This window comes from Lycorma delicatula, chromosome 13, assembly GCF_047948215.1.
Source record: "Lycorma delicatula isolate Av1 chromosome 13, ASM4794821v1, whole genome shotgun sequence".
Classification (NCBI taxonomy): Eukaryota; Metazoa; Arthropoda; class Insecta; order Hemiptera; family Fulgoridae; genus Lycorma; species Lycorma delicatula.
The window spans coordinates 32,268,964-32,287,500 of record NC_134467.1 but is presented as its reverse complement, the minus strand read 5'-3'; the positions used below and the strand labels follow the sequence as shown (position 1 = coordinate 32,287,500).

Sequence of the window (18,537 nt, the reverse complement as noted above, 5' to 3'; positions counted from 1 at the left end):
CTTAAAGAAAAAAAAAAATAGGGAAGGAAAAGCTGAAAACGGGGGGTAAAAAAAAAGGAAAGGAAATTCTTCTTTTATCGACCACCAAACGCAACAGAGCACCCCTTTTACCTCAACCCATCTATCCTTTTTAGTTAACGTTAAACCTGAGTACTACAGCTTTATTTCTTGATCGCCCTATACAACGATCTACCCTTTACGTCTTTACTCTTTTTTTTTTTTTGTACTTTTTTTATATTATAACCTTTTTATAAGCCACAATTTCCATATACTTAAAATAAGAAGTGAAAATTGATACGTGTAATTTAAATTGAGATGAAAGTTATAATGGGAATTTTTTAAAGATGTAATAAAAATTATATAATAATATTAAGCATATTTATAATAATTTATTAATTTTAATATTAATATACGGGGAGCACCACTTCGTTGGAAATAAATTATTCGTTACATTTTCGAGTACATCCGATTAAAAAGAGTAATGGTCATTTAATATATACCGACATAAAAATTATCATAATAGTTTTTCTAGCAAAGAAAAAGGCTCAGTAATACAAATTTTTCATTAAATCAGAACATTAAATCTAGTTTGGGTATTCTAAAAAATAATTTTTCGTTTATAATCCCCCCTTATGCATGAATTTTGTATATTAATCCATCTAATATCATGAAAAGTATTTATGTTATTACCTTGAAAAATCATAATTAGAAAATCTCTACATTTTCCGTTGAATGTCGATCGATACCTAATACCGTAAGGTATTACTTCAGAAAATGATATATATATGAATATAAATGAAGTGTCTTGTACTGACTCAGGTCGACCAGTTCTGAAATGTGTAGTTAATTAAACCCCAACCACTAAAGAACACTGTTATCCATGATCTACAAGAAGTTATCTCTAAAGACAGTTTCATTGTAAAAAAATTTATTCTAAAACCTTTACAAAATATTTTTTATTTCTCTTAAACTACATACTTTATACTACTCCTTTATATAATTCTCACATGAATTAAGATATTTATAGTAGCGATATACCAGCTACGAAAATGTGTTAGGGCTTTTTCAAAAAAAAAAGTTATCTCTATAACTTTCTTATTAAGTAAAATATCGAATTCGTTTAAAGTTCTTACTATTCTTTGGATAAAGTGCTAAAACTTATGTAAGTAAAATTTTTGATATCACCAACCATTGACCCAAGGGGAAACAAAAATGGGGTTTTGAAGACAAAAAAAGATCACACCTTTCTTAATTAGCACAGTATCAAATCGGTTTTAAGGGTTCTTTAGTCCTGTAAACATTATCTAAAACTTTTGTATGAAATAATTTTTGATATGACCAACCCTTACGGCAAGGGATGACCAAAATTTTGCTGGAATTGTAAAAATATTTGGCTTGTCGTATGCTAAACATATGAAATATTTTTCACATGCAACTATTGTCTTATTGAGTAAATTAGAATTTTTTTTCTAACATTAAGGTGGAAATCTTTTTTATCCCTACTTAGGACCGGTGAAATCTACCTTTTAAAAAAAAAGGTTTTTTTTATTTTGCTTTTAGCATACGTTACGGAATTTTCGTTGCTAGGTTTTAGTTTTTTAATTGTCAATTTTTAACTTTTTTATTAACTACAACAAATATATCGTGTACGGGTGATGATTACGCGAAATCATTTTTGCCTAGAAAAACTTCCCAAAAAAAATAATTTTTTTTTATTAAAAACGTTAAAAAGCGTGTTTTAGACAATAAATCTTTCAGTTTTACGTCGAATATTACAAAAAGTATTAAAAATATCGATCTGAAACCTTTTTTTTTTCAATTTTTATAGTCAAAACCTTTAAAAAACTATTAAGTTTACCCTTATCAATTTGGGTTCCTAGAATTTCATTATAGTTTTATTTCAATCAATGTCCAGGAATCAGGGCGAAATCTTTCTCCTGGCCGTAAGTATCTAAAGCTGGATTTACATAAGCAATATGTGCGGGGGCTGTACCGCTTCCAAATCGTGAATGTTTCAAATGAAAAATAGTCTAATTATTTGACATCCTTAGATAGGCTGTTTTCAGTTTACACATGCAGGACTGTACGTATACCGTACTCAGAACCTACGCTCTTTTACTGCTTCGAAAAGGATTCATCAAAGTCATGACAGACGAAAGTCCGACAATTAATCATTTTTCACGTTAGATTTTTAACATTTATGTTAATCTTTGCTTGCCCTTGGGCTTCTTCTTACTGCATTAACTTGCCATAGAACTTTTCCTAGTCCTTCAAATTATCACGGAATTTTCTACGAACTTCCATGACATTTGTCGTACCATGACCTCCGACATTTGGAATGAAAATTACTTTGGAATGGACCTATTTCCACACCAAAGTAGGGGTTAAATTTCGGAAGATATTCGTTCCGAATCTGACCTACTTCCATTTCCATGAAAGCATTCTATTTGGAATGTAAGTAGGACAAATTGGGAACGACTATCTTACATTCCAAATAGCTATTTCCAATCAGAATGCTTCCATGGAAACGAAATGGAAGATTCGTTCTAAATCTAACCTACTTACATTCCAAACAGGTCATTCTAAATAATTCAAACGAAAATTTAAAAGCGTATTCGTGAAGGAAATATATATAGAACACAAGCCTTGAGTGTATTTTTTTCCGCGTTTTCAAGCTTCATCGGAAAACGCCCTGTAAAATACTCGGAATTTTTGCATCGGTTGGCCAAAAACATTTTCTGAGGTACCTCAGGTCTCTATAGACGATTATTAAATATTTTTTTGATTTTCATTTTTCTACGAAGAAGATTCCTGCTAGGGTTGCAGTAAAGTCTTAAATCAAAAACCTTCGTCTCCCACCAGCACAAAAGGCAATGGATTTGAAGTTTCTTGTAGTGGTTTTGGTGGAAAAATATACAGCAACCCTTGTTCCAGATGTTAAACTAGATTCGAGGTTCTCAGTAATACATCCATCATTAGATTTTTCGTTTCCCTTCTACATCCATAATTACAAACTTGTAATTCGCTTTCAACTACAGCCAAAAACACTATTGAAAATGAACCTTTGTAATTAAAATATAGAAAACCGCTATTTGTAGGTGCTATGTGCCCGTAACTCGCTCCGATGCAATTTAGGAAAGGCCAACAATAAGTTAAATTCCTTTGTAATTTTCTGTATCAATTATGAACCTAATAGATTTTTTGTTGTTTTCTACCGTTGTTCTTCTTGTATGAACTTATATAAACTTATACAGAGTGTTTCATAATGTTCATAGGAATTACAAAAATTCAGTACAAAAAAAATATTTCACTTACCTAAATGAAAGTTGTACGAGATGATGCAAAAACTCAAACAGTTTTTGTTAAAATCTATAAATGTTCAATATGTGCTTCTCTAGTAACACGGCAGACATAAACACGAAAGTCTAACTCTTGCCAAACTCGTTCTAACATATCATTTTCGATAGAGTTGATTGCATTGATTATACGATCCTTTGCTTAGCGATATCGTGCGGCATTGGTAGAATAAACACCTTATCTTTCACAGAGAAAGAAATCACATGGCGTGAAGTCTGAAACTTGAGGTGATGAAACTTGCACGCATACGTTCGACATTGACTTCTGAGGTTGATGGACGACCAGTTGATTTTCGCTCGCACAAGCAACCAGTTTCACTGAATTGTTTATACCGTGCACGAATTGAATTGTCATTCGGTGGCTCCTTATGAAATTTCAACCGAAACGCACGTTGCACAGAAATTACTGACTTTGACAAGTGAAATTCTAACTAACAAAAAGACTTCTCACTTCCCGTGGTAGCCATTTTCTTTATTATCAACGCCTAGCGAGCAAATGGTTTACTAACTGCCTAGTATATGTGGAAAAAACTATTTGAAGTACTCTTTTGTACAGTACTTGTTTTATTCTTATGAGTGAAATAGTTTTTTGTTAATGAATTTTTTAAACTCCGAAGAACATTATGAAACGCCCTGTTTAAAGTAGGTAACCTCCTCTTCGTCACGATTCATGACAGTACGTTTCCTTCACCAATAGAGAAAGTACCAATGAACTAAAGAAAATTATGATGGAGGGAATATGCGCACAATTTTTCAACAACAATAATCGCAGTTCGGTTCGAGCACAGTACCGTAAGTGTAAATTGAAACGGTCGAAAATAGTTACGACATGGTAGCTGTACAGTACGCGCGCAGTGTACTACATGTGTAAATTCATCTTAATGGAGCGTTACAAGACCTGTGAACTTTTATCATTATTTTTTCTAGTAGAATGAGTTCAGAAATTGCCGGTAACAGTACATGAATCATCATTTATAATCTGGTGTAATTTTTGAAGCTATTTTTTAAAAAGTTATCGTAAAAAAAGATATATAATAATATTTTAATATTTAAAAAATCATCCTGTTATGTAGAAATTGTTTAAAATAAATTACATTACATATAACTGAATTTTCTAATTTTAAAGCAATACAAAAGTAATTAAGTCATTCCCATTTATGCATACGTAATATCAAAAGCCATTCAAAGAATATTATTAGTGTCCTTAACTGAGACAATATTAACAATAACAATTATAATAATAATAATAATAAAATAAGCAATTAAAATAATAACATGCCAGCCGGTATTTGAATTTGAATTTTATTACATAGAATACAATGGTATTATTATTATTATGTCTATTAATTATTTTCATTTTCACAAAAACCACATTATTACAGAATGTTTCATACTCAATATTGTTAAACCTAACAATTAATAATTTATTCATATCGCATCAAATTTAAATATTTTTACATAAGAGTTATAAATGTAATATTTAAATCTTTCTATTTGGATGTAACAAACGTCGGCGGGTTCTGTTTGACATTGAATAGTAAATTATCATATAAATATATAATATATATATATTTAAATATCTAGGGGAAATAATAACTAATAATTTAAATGAAGTGGTAGTTTTACTAGTTCTTTTTTTTACATGACTATCCAAAAAGGAATGTAATGTATTTAGGATGTATGTATGTTTGTAACACTCATACCATAACAGCTCAACGGCTGAACCGATTTTAATTTATGGCCCCGCGTTGGAATCCTTATGTAACTGGGAGTGTCGTAGACTATATAAATATGTCTCTGTGTGTGTGTGTGTGTGTGTGTATGTTTAAATAAATTTGAAAAAAATTATATACAAAATTATCACCCGCATGATCTTAAATACTATCCTTTATTACTAATCACCTATATTAAAAAGCAATGTTTTGTCAGCGTGTTTTTTTTTGTTACTGATTTTGTTTAATATTTATCTGTTAAAAGTCTAACGCTTCCGGCCTATTATTTTTTTTTGTCTTCAGTCATTTGACTCGTTTAATGCAGCTCTCCAAGATTCCCTATCTAGTGCTAGTCGTTTCATTTCAGTATACCCCCTACATCCTACATCCCTAACAATTTGGTTTACATATTGCAAACGTGGCCTGCCTACACAATTTTTTTCTTTCTACCTGTCCCTCCAATATTCCAGGATGCCTTTATATGTGGCCTATAAATCTGTCTCTTCTTTTAACTATATTTTTCCAAATGCTTCTTTCTTCATCTATTTGCTGCAATACCTCTACATTTGTCACTTTATCCAACCATCTGATTTTTAACATTGTCCTATAGTACCACATTTCAAAAGCTTCTAATCTTTTCTTCTCAGATACTCCGATCGTCCAAGTTTCACTTCCATATAAAGCGACACTCCAAAATATACTTTCAAAAATTTTTTCCTTACATTTAAATTAATTGTTGATATAAACAAATTATATTTCTGACTGAAGGCTTGTTTCGCTTGTGCTATTCGGCATTTTATATCGCTCCATCTTTAGTAATTCTACTTCCCAAATAACAAAATTCTTCTACCTCCATAATCTTTTCTCCTCCTATTTTCACATTCAGCGGTCCATCTTTGTTATTTCTATTACATTTCATTACTTTTGTTTTGTACTTGTTTATTTTCATTCGATAGTTCTTGCATAGGACTTCATCTATGCGGTTCATTGTTTCTTCTAAATCCTTTTTACTCTCGACTAGAATTACTGTATCATCAGCAAATCGTAGCATGTTTATCTTAAGTAAAGATTAAAAATTAACGGGGGTAGGGAACATCCTTGTCGGACTCCCTTTCTTATTACGGCTTCTTTCTTATGTTCTTCAATTATTACTGTTGCTTATTAATCATGACCTATTATTCATTTTTTTTAAATGTAATTATTATAGGATTTTTAAGAAAATTTAATTCTTAACAAACGAAGTTTAAAAATTAAATACCATATGAAATATTTTGTTATATAATGTTATTTAATTTTTTTAAATGTTCCTTATGAATAGCCATTTAATATTTTTAAAAAAAACTTATTTTTATTACAACTAATTAAAGAATATATAAATCGATTCTAAAAATATAGTTCATTATATATTGAATAAATTTATAATATAATGATTTAAAATTACAAAAGAGAAAACGAATATTTATTTAAAAAAGATTTTTTTTGTAATAATGAGATTGTAGAACTGTAGAAATGTTTTTTTTTTCTTTTATAATAAGAGTTGGTTTTTGAAAATTTATATTTCTCATAACATTATTCTTTCAAATATTTTTTTTATATGTATTCCACAAAGAAAATTTATATAATAAAATATATCTGGTTGTATTTTAGTGTCTATGTATCTGTGCGCGCGTGCTTATTCTTATAATGAAAACAGTGAAAGAGGGAACAATGTTATTAATATTACCAGCCTTTTCCTTTTTTTTCCTTCCCTCCCTACATATTCTTTAAAACTTTTCCGCTCCTTTTAATATCTAAAAACTTTGAAATAAAGTTATAACACAAATGATATGATATTATAATGAATTGTATTTAAGAAGTTTGTTAATACATTATAAGGTGTCTCTCAGTTTCCATTTTAAAATTATTCTATCTATCTTGGTAAAATTTTCCCTTATTCAACATATCTCTATCTTTTTTAAGTTTTTTAATATCTTCTTCTCTCTTACATTTATACTTTTACTAAAATGTTCGTTGTTGGTTCCCTTAAGTTAATAAATTAAATACCTAAAAAAGCGCTTTCCTAGTTTCTGTTAATATAATTATTCCCATGCACATATTATTATTATTATTTTATCATATATATAATAATAACATATTAATTTTAATGTTAAATTATTTAAAATAATGAATTAAATATAATATGTAAATATGAGATAAACAAAATAAAGAGATTACTACTTACCGTGAGCAAAGGTCGTCTGGAATTCGAGAATATTGAGGAATGTCACTATGGCTCCCTCTGATAAATATGACAATTTGACAGAGAGGCGGCGACGCGACCTCATTAATGTTTAAAATAGGGTTATTTAACACAGAATTGTTCAAATTTTAACTATTTAACCTTTAAAATATGGTTTAAGCCCTAAATTTTACTGGTCAAATTGTGGATTTCAATAGCTTTAAATCTTCTCCGGACAACGGCGGACCATTATGCAAAAACCCACGCGTAAAACAATTAATCGAATTGAATGTAAAGTTAAGGACATGAAAACGGACACAAAATTGCAACATCAATTTTCTCCCAGAATTCGATTATTTGTTAACCGATTTTTTTTTTTTGGCAAGTTCTTTCTTTTCTTGCTGGTTTGTTGTTTTTCAGCTTTTCTTTTTTGCCAGTAATTTCTAAGGGTTTCAAATCTTCTGGTTCAGAGTACACCCGGCTTATTTGTTTTCTTGGATTTTGATAGGAATCTTGTTTCTTTATTATTTAATTTTTCATAGTTTCCAGTTTTCGTTTTTAGGTTTTCACGGGTTATGTCTAATTCCTCCATGTCTTTCTGTACTTCGTATAACAAGTTAGGTCTGTTTTTCTTGTTCGAGAAAAGTTCGATTATCCGTCTGATAAGTCTGGTCTCTTCCGTTCTGAAAATATGTCCTAGAAAGGAAATTCTCTTCTTTCTAAATTTATTAGTTATCGGGATGATCGTTTTGTAAATCTCTTCGTTTGGAATAATTCTCCAAATCCCGTCTTTTTTAATGTTTTTTTTTCCCGATGCATCGTCGTAGAATCTGTTTTTCAATCTTTTCCGGTTTGTCGGTAAACCTTGTCTGGTACGATCCAAATACGGTTTCGCATCCGTAAAGTATTTCTGGTCGGATAATTGAGTTATAATGTCTTATTTTTGTGTTTATGGACATGCATTTCTTCTTATAGATGTTTTGTGTTTTTATTACGGCTTTGATGAGTTTATTTTTCGTTCCAGTTTGGATTTTCCTGAAAGTTGTATGTGATTGGGTCTCTCACCATAATTTTGGTTTTTTCGTATGAAATTTTTAGACCAATTTTTCCTGCAATCTCTTCCAGTGTTGACAGTCGGTATCTGGCCTCTTCTATATTTTGGGATAGTAGGGCTAAATCGTCCGCAAAGCCTATGCAATTTACTGATATATCTTTTGCTATTTAACTTTGTCTTTAATTTTTTTCCAATCCCGTATTATAAATTCAAGGGCACAGTTGAATAAAGGCGGTGACAGTCCATCTCCTTGTCTCAGTCCTGTTTTTATGTCAGATATTTCTCCCCTGAATTTAACCTTGGATTTGGTATCCGTTAGTGTTAGTCCGATGATTTTGACTAGTTTTGGGTGAAGCCCTAAACTTCTCAGGATTTTTAGCAGGGATTCTCGATGTACACAATCATATGCTTTGTTGAAATCAATAAAAGTCACTACCAGTTGTTTATTCCTTAGTTTATGATATGCTATAATTAATTTTAAATTTAGAATTTTTCCTGGGCAGCCTCGCCATGTGGTCTAAATCTCCCTTGGTATTCCCCCAGTTCTTGTTCCAGTTGGTCTTTGATTCTGTTGTAAATTATTCTTGATAGAATTTTGTAACCGATTTTAAAACATAGAATTTCATTTTGTTCAAAATAAAAGGTTTAATATTTTAGCGAAACATGAATTTTAGTAAAATTAATATTTATGGAGATATAACGGATTGAAAAATAGACATAACCGCCATTTTGTAATTTGCGAAGGTATTATATTTCCTGATATTTTGCTAATTTTTAAACTTTATTACCAAGACGTTTACAAAATATTAATTTAATTTGTCTATACGAACTTGTGATATACATTTTTATATAAAAATAATAAAATGGTGAACGTGGAAGAACGAAGGAGAAATTGGCATTTTTCCTAAGGATATTTTTTATTTAGTTTACAAGTAGAATCCGGAAAGTATAGCTAGCCCACAATTTTAGAAACATTCTTTATATTATGTCAGAGGATCATTCATGTAATATAACATTTAATTCAAAAAATATCTGATACACGAAAAATATAATTTTTTAATTCGGAATATATCATCTTTTTCCGCTCTGTTCACCTTTTTTCCATAAATTAATCTATCATAAATTTGTTGTTTTACGTCGGATATCTTATTTTGGAATTTATTTAATCTTATTTCCAGCTCAAATTCGCATGAAAATAAACAAGAACAAAACAAAAGTAATGAAATGTAGTACAAATAACAAAGATGGACCACTGAATATGAAAAGGAAGAGAAAAGATTATGGTGGTAGAAGAATTTTGTTATTTGGAAAGTAGAATTACTAAAAATGGACGAAGCAGGAGCAATATAAAATGTCGAATACCATAGACGAAACGAGCCTTCAGTCAGAAATATAATTTTTTTTACATCAAAAATTAATTAAAATATCAGGAAAAGATTTTTGAAAGTATATGTTTGGAGTGTCGCTTTATATGGAAGTGAAACTCGGACGAACGGAATATCTGAAAAGAAAAGATTAGAAGCTTTTGAAATGTGGTGCTATAGGAGAATGTTAAAAATCAGATGGGTGGATAAAGTGACAAGTGAAGAGGTATTGCGGCAAATAAATGAAGAAAGAAACATTTGGAAAAATGTAGTTAAAAGAAGAGACAGACTTATAGGTCACATACTAAGGCATCCTGTAATAGTCGCTTTAATATTGGAAGGACAGGTAGAAGGGAAAAATTGTGTAGGCAGGCTACGTTTGGAATATGTAAAACAAATTGTTATGGATGTAGGATGTAGAGGGTATACTGAAATGTAACGACTAGCACTAGATAGGGAATCTTGGAGAGCTGCATCAAACCAGTCAAATGACTGAAGACAAAAAAAAAATATATATATACTTTTTTTAGAAAAGTCTAAATATAAAAAAAACCGTGATATTCAAAATATTGTTCCATCGCTATACTTTCTTAATATCTTTGTTGTTCCAGTAATAATAAAGTTATTATTCGGAAAGTAAAAAAATATATCCCAATTATTTCTACCTGTGTAAGATTAGCAAAGCGCTAATTATCTTTGTAATTATACAGTCAAAACTTACCTGAAAAATTAATTTATGGAGAAAGGAGCAGAAATCGGATAAAAACAGTGATAACAACATTCTGAATCAAAAAATTTCAATATAATTCATGTTACGTAACGTTAACGATCTTCTGACATAATGTATATTTCAAAATCAATTTTTCCTTTGATCTTTACAGTTGATTGCAAATGTGAGTGTATTTTACATCATGAACATTTCTCTTTTGAATTTGTAACAAGTTTTAAAATAAATGTTTTATAAGCTTTTCATACAATCCCAATGTCCGTTTATTTTATTTAAAACATATTTTACAGGATTTATAATACACTTTCTATTTATTTATTTTTTTTAAATATAAAAATGCTGTATTTTCTTTGTGATACAATAGTTTAACGTTTTTCATTTTCCTGTCTATATAACAGCTATAACTTTAGAAAAAGGAAAGTATAGTGATCGATCAAAATTGGGCATATACGGTTTTCACCGAATCTTGATGAAATCGCCTCCTTAGCATCCCAGAAAACCGAAAAATGGCATCGAAATTTCTGCAACAAAATATATGTATGTATGTTGGCGTGTAAATTGATTATATTTCTAAAACTACTTAACCGATTTTCACCAAATTTTTCTATAATATTTCTGTAGTAGGGACATTTATGTTTAAATTTTCAATTCAAAAGATCAGGTGATGCAAGGGGGAAAAACGAAATCGTCTCCAGGTTTTGGAAAATTATGGTTATATATATATTTTTTTTCAAATAGTTTTGTAAATATTAATAGAGTAAACAATTCTAGTAAAAATCTTTTCTGCTAAATTTTTCTCCCTCCTCTAAAAAAATTGTTTTTGATGTAATCTTAGAAATCACCTTACATCTCCAGAACTACTGGACCGATCTTGTTGAACGAACTTTGTCCGATTACTTGTATATAAAAGTGGCATTGATGTTATTAAATTTTCGATTCAAATGGTCAGCGGGTGGGGATACAGGAGGAAAAACAAGATCACCTCCAGATTTTGCATAATTAAGTTTAAATATGTATTGATATTTTTTTTTTTTTTTTGACAATTTTTTGAATATTAATAAGGTAAACAAGGATTATAAAAAAGATTTTTCGCTGCAGTTTTTCTTATTTTATGGTAATTTTGTTACTATTAATAAACAATTTTTCTAAATTTCACTCCCATTCCTAAGGTTTTAGGTTTGAAGAGTTATATAAGTCAGTACAAGGCTGATTTTCATAGAATTTTTAAAAAATATTTTTGTAAACAATTAATTGCTAACATTTACAGGAATCAAACAGCAACATTAATAATTGAAGAACATAAGAAAAAAGCCGAAATAAGAAAGGGAGTCCGACAAGGATGTTCCCTATCGCCGTTACTTTTTAATCTTTACTTAGAACTAGCAGTTAGTGATGTTAAAAAACAATTTAGATTCGGAGTAACAGTAGAAGGTGAAAAGATAAAGATACTACGATTCGTAGCATATAGTAATGCTAGCCGAGAGTAAAAAGGATTTAGAAGAAACAATGAACGGCATAGATGAAATCCTACGCAAGAACTATTGCATGAAAATAAACAAGAACAAAACAAAAGTAATGAAATGTAGTACAAATAACGAAGATGGACCACTGAATGTGAAAATAGGAGGAGAAAAGATTACGGAGGTAGAAGAATTTTGTTATTTGGGAAGTAGAATTACTAAAGATGGACGTAGCAGGAGCGATGTAAAATGTCGAATACCACAGACGAAACGAGCCTTCAGTCAGAAATATAATTTTTTTACATCAAAAATTAATTAAAATGTCAGGAAAAGATTTTTGAAAGTATATGTTTGGAGTGTCGCTTTATATGTAAGTGAAACTTGGACGAACGGAGTATCTGAAAAGAAAAGATTAGAAGCTTTTGAAATGCGGTGCTATAGGAGAATGTTAAAAATCAGATGGGTGGATGTAGTGATAAATGAAGAGCTGTTGCGGCAAATAAGAAATAAAGCATTTGGAAAAATATAGTCAAAAGAAGAGACAGACTTATAGGCCACATATTAAGGCATCCTGGAATATTGGAGGGACAGGTAGAAGGAAAAAAATTGTGTTATCAGGCAACGTTTGGAATATGTAAAAAAAATTGTTAGGGATGTAGGATGTAGGGGGTATACCGAAATGAAACGACTAGCACTAGATAGGGAATTTTGGAGAGCTGCATCAAACCAGTCAAATGACTGAAGACAAAAAAAGTGAACAATTATTAAATATAAAACATCTAGTGTGTTTTTTTATTAAACTGCCCCCTTCCCACTCCAAAAAATAGTAAATCTCGAAACGTTGTAGAACCCAGTGCAGTGAATCAATTTCGTTTTAGTTTTTTTCTACTGGCATCTCGTTGAATCCACAAATTTGTTCCCCACCATAGTGGAAAGGTTTCTGAATTAGTTTAGACTCACTAGTTGGCGCTGAGGTCGAGATATATTTCGAAAAATTTTATTGATGGTCTGATTTGGCTTATATTCAGAATATATATTAGTTACGTAAAAAGAGATATTTTTACAAAAAAATAGATATACTAGATTGCGCTGTTAACGAAATATTTCTAATAATTTTTAGAAAAACTAATTTTTGTAAAAACTATACCCGCAAGGTGGCGTCGATGTCGAGATATTTACGAAACAAACAAACAAATATACAAACAGATAAGACTTGACCGATATAGACTATAAAACGACTTGACCGATTTACCCGCGGTAAAAAGGGGAAGAGGAAAAGGGTAAATAGGGAAAAAGGGGAAAAGGAGAAAGGAAAAAGGGAAAAGAGTTAAAGTGAAAGGTTAAATTTTTTGAAGTTTCGTAATGTTCATTTTGTTAATGTTTCATCAAACTTTCAATTGTTTTCATGTAATCTATATATATATATATATATATATATATATATGACTATATAGTCGATCTGCTAGTCTACAGTAAATTGTTTAAGTTTTATTGCCCACCGGCTGGTCGGTGGGCAATAAAACTTAAACAGTAGCTATTAACTCATCGTCGTAAATCAGTTTTTCAACAGCTGACTTCGAATTCAGAGGTTGAAATACAAATTACTTTTATATGGATTTGTATACTATACAGTGGATACCGGTGTATTTTGGTGGTTAGGATTCAATTAATATACGTCTGAAGAATGGTCAGTCTAAACCTCTACAAGAGACCTCATTTACATATCACACATACCATCTTCAATGGCACTGTGCCGGTGTGGGGGATGGGGGTATTGCTTATTGTTTACTAGATTAAATTAATTTTTTAGCCTCCGAGATCACTGTTAGGTATTACTTCAGCGAATGAGATGAATGACAATTTTGCAGCTTGTGAAAATGTCATACCTGACCGGGATTTGAACCCGGAACTTCCGGATGAAAGGCCCAGACGGTACCATTCTCGCCAGCGTTTACTATTTGAATAGATCGAATTATTAGAAAAATAAATTTTATTCATGTAATCTTTTCTATTATTATTATGCTTTTACGGCCAACATGGGACCACTTAAGTCAATTTTAGTTGGATCTTTTCTGAGAAAAGCGTGTTATTTTACTCTTTCGAGCTGCCCAGTATTTCTTCATCCGTTCAGATCTTGCTTTCTTTTCTTCATCCGTAAACACCCTCTTCGTTATATTTTGTCGTTTGTCTGTCTTTTGTTTAAATCTAATGCTTTTATCTTTTAGCTTTGTAATTTTTCCAGTTTTATTCTGTAGGTCAGTCAGGGAAATTCCCAATTCTTTCATATCTTCTCTAATTTCTTTGATCCATCCTACTTCTAGCTTTTGGAACCAGAGCTTTTCAATGATATTTCTTGACAGTCTTGTTTGCGGTGTCCTTATGAGATGACCGAAGAAAGAGATTCTTTTTTTCCGCATAGTATCAGTAACAGGCTCTATTTCTCGATACACCACCTCATTTGGCACAATCCACCATTGGCCTTCTTTTTGGTGTTTTTTATTGATACACGTTCTGACAATTCTCCTCTCTATTTTCAGAATTTTTTCAATTCGGTTTTTCTGAGTGATTTTGAAAAGGGTCTCGCTTCCGAAGGTGACTTCTGGCTGTACTACAGTTTTATAATGTTTAAGTTTTCTTTTAGCAGAAAGGCAATTTTTGTTATATGTTGACCAAGTTAATTTTTGGGATTTAATCATTTTATTTGTCCTGTTTTGCCATGTCACTTTTTCATTTAAATTATAAGTTATTATTTCCCCTAGATATTTAAATTGTTTTACTATTTTAATTTTCTGATTGTTTACCGTAATGTGCTCTATTACCAGAGGATCTATGGCCATTAGTTCAGTTTTTTCGAAAGAGATATGAAGCCCTATCTTTTGTGCTAGGTTTTGAAGGCTCATGATTTGTGTTTTGGCTTCTTGAATATTATTTGCTAAAAGAGCGAGGTCATCTGCAAATCCTAGGCAATTTAGTGTGATGGAGTTTTTCTTAGTACCCATTTTTATATTTTTGGGATTTATTTCATACCATTTTCTCATGACAAATTCAAGGGCGCAGTTAAAAAGGAGTGGTGAGAGGCCGTCTCCTTGCCTCAATCCAGTTTCTTTTCTATATATAATAATAATCTTTTCTATATAATAATAATTTTTTTTTTTTCACAGGTAAGTGTATTGACATAATTATACAGCCAAACAAGTTTGGTAAGTCGTCATATATTTTATATTATATAATTTTATTGAATAAAGTGATATATGCATGTGTACACACGTATATATATTAGAATATATATGATTTTATATTTGTTGAATAGTTTAACTTTAATTTTTATAATTTAATATGTTATGTATTTTTTCACATCACGGATTTTTTCTTTTTCTTCCAGAAGTTCATTTTGTTGGACTGTTTAACTCTTCTTTCTTCAGTCCAGTCTCCTCTATTATGTTTTTGTTTCAATTTACAGGAACTTATAATTTAAACATTTTCTTTATGTATTATTTTAGATCTAGAGTCATTTTTTGTAATGTTGAACTTTTTTAGTTTTTCTTTAAGATAATCATCTTGACATTTCACGTACCATCTTGATACTTTAAAGTTTAACATAGTGTCGTGTGTTCCTGGCTCGATCAGAATATTGAGAGACTGACAATTAAAAAGTTTTTATAATTACAATTTATTAGTTTAAGAACATAAATAAGGCAAGAAAAATCAATAATGATAAATGACAATAATAAACAAATAATAATAATAATAATAAAACGGCACTAATAATCTATATGAATAAAAATGTAAATTGTTGAAAATCTTAAATCTCCGAAAGTTCTTTACTGATGGCTTTGAAATTTTGAGACACAACGTTGCATACAAATACGCGCCTGTTTTTATATACGTAAGATGTCACATCTGTGACAGGTAAAAACAGGTTTTTTGTGAAAAACAGAGCTATCTGTTGGACGTAAAAGCAACATACGGTTCCATTTCAATGTTTTCGATATGTGTTTCCGCTATAAATTAAAACACTACTGGACCGATTTATACGCGGAGATAAAGGGAGAAAGGGAAAAATCGGAAAAGGTAAAAAGGAAGAAGGGGAAAATAAAAAAAAACAAAAACGGGGAAAATAAAAACGGGAAAAAGAAATGGAAAGAGAAAGGAGAAAAAAAGAAAAGGGAAATGTGTATAGGGTGAAAGGAAAGGGAATATGGTAAAAACAAAAATGGGAGAAGGGAAAATTACGAAAGGGAAAGGGAGAAAGGGTAAAAGGATAGGTTAAATTTTTTGAAGATTCGTAATGTTCATTTTGTTAATGTTTTATCAAAGTTTCAATTATGTTTTATTTAATCTATATATATATATATATATATATATATATACTCAAATACAGCAATAGTGAAGCATTTCCGGGTCTACTAGTCAAATAATAATAATAATAGTAGTCATAACCACAACAGTAAAAACTGCAAAAATAATAATATTAATAAAAAATTCCTTTCGGCACGCCAAAAGCGGAGGTAAATTTCATCGGTGCTAAGTAGGGAATAAAAATATTTTCACCTAAAGTTAGGAAAAAATTCTATTTTACTCAATACGACAATGGTTGCATGTGCAAAAAAGTTTCACATGTTTAGCATACGACAAGCCCCATCTTCTTACAATTCCAGCAATATTTTGGTCATCCCTTGCCGTAAGGGTTAGTCCTATCAAAAATTATTTCAGACAAAGTTTTAGGTAAAGTTTAGAGGACTAACGACCACTTTAAACCGATTTGATACTGTGCCTATTAAGGAAATATGATTACTTTTGTCTTCGAAACCGAATTTTTTTTACCCCTTGGGCCAATGTTTGGTGACTTCAAAAAACTTTACTTAGATAAGTTTTAAGCCCTTATATAAAGAATAGTAGGAACTTTAAATGAATTCGATATTTTCTTAATAAGAAAGTTATAGCGATGATTTCTTTTTTCTAAAAAGTTCCCCCACCCATTTCTACTCCCATGGTCCTAGTTTACTCATTAACGAACTCTACCGAGATTTCGGGTTTTAAAATTTTCTATATATCAATTTGAAAGTGATTGGCGCAAATTTACGGTGTTATAGTGTCTACAAAAAAGTGATATATATATATATATATATATATATATATATATATATATATATAATAAACTTTTAAACTGACGGTAGTTTTGGGATCTGGAGGATGTGAAACGCGAAGATATGTTGAAATTTTCCGAAAGTCAAATCGAATAGCTTTCTTATGAAATCTACTTAATATGAAAAAAATATATGTTATTAATGATATAAAATTTTATGTATTTTTCATTTAAAAATAATTTGTATTTAATTTAATAGGCGAACAAGGAAGTTACGTGGTATCTAAATCAGATTTCTTTTATTTATGATTTATGTAGCATGAGATAAACATTTCAGTGGTAAATAGAAAGCCACAGTTAAAATCTCGTAATGATTGATTCAGTAGTTTTCCTGGTTAACAAAAAGGATTTTGACACTTTTTTTAATATGAGATTTGTTTTTTTAATTTTAACTAAACGCTTAGTCCGTAGAAATATTTTTTTTGACAAAAAAAAACTCGTCCTAGTTTTTGAAAGTCTGATTTTTCATTTTTATTTACTTGTTTGATCCTTTTTAATTGTACAATTGAAATTTTAAAATTCTACATCATCTGATATTAAAGCTATTCTCTAATATTAAAATTAATTTCTCATTATTTACCTTAATTTGGCATTTAATTATTATGTACTTTTTATGATTTAAATTTCATACTTATTTTATTATTAATAATTTTTTTTAATGTAAATTTAATAACAATAAATATTTATAATGGTTCTTGACAAATCTTTTATATCTTTTAAGCCAATCTTTTCACGATAACTGTACATATTTATTACCATTATGTCTTTCCACTTCACTCTTGCTTTTATCTTACAAACTCGTTCCCTAATTTCTTTACTGAAAAATGTAAATAGGCGCAATTATCCATTCGTTTTTTGTATGCGTATGTGCGCGCGCGCGCGTGTTAAATCACAGTTTTGTTTATAAATACCACCCACTATAACCAAATAATCTGATATCTTTTCATTCATTATTTAATGAATTATTCAATGTTTTCATAATGTATTGTTATATATAACAATACACGTTTTTAGTAAAAACGTATACGAAGTATAACTTCAATTAGAATATCCTACAAAGAAATGAATAATAAAGTGGAATGATAAAGGGTAGTAGTATTGATTTTGTTTTCTTTTCCACCATTTTGTGTCTGTTTATATTATCATCCCTGTTATCCCTGTTTTTTTTATAAGATATTCTTTAACCTCTACTTATTAAACATCAATTTATATAGTTATTTCTTGTTTATTTTATTTTTTAATTATTGTGTTCCGCAGTTTTTAACTTAGGGCTCTTCTGTTTTTTCCACCTGAATTTGTTTCTCTACTATTGTTCATCGTGATATAGTTGTACTACCGAATATAAAAGATTTATATATTATTCTATCCAGAAACATATTTATATATACTAGCCACTTATGATGGTTTGCTTCGCTTGCCCTTCCCGTCTATCCAGAGGGCTCCGACTCTTGGAATCCACTGTCTTCATTAAAATCATGCTTGTCAGAGTAATAATAATAA

General features: G+C 30.0%; 1 protein-coding gene across 1 annotated transcript in view; it reads left to right on the top strand.

Annotated features, from left to right (window-relative positions):
• Positions 1-18,537, top strand: part of mmd (disintegrin and metalloproteinase domain-containing protein mind-meld) — a 499,030-nt gene that overhangs the window by 58,193 nt on the left and 422,300 nt on the right. The window contains exon 5 of the mRNA XM_075381718.1: positions 16,026-16,065. Within this exon, the coding sequence (XP_075237833.1) occupies positions 16,026-16,065 (40 nt within the window). The remainder of the gene's footprint in view (positions 1-16,025; positions 16,066-18,537) is intronic.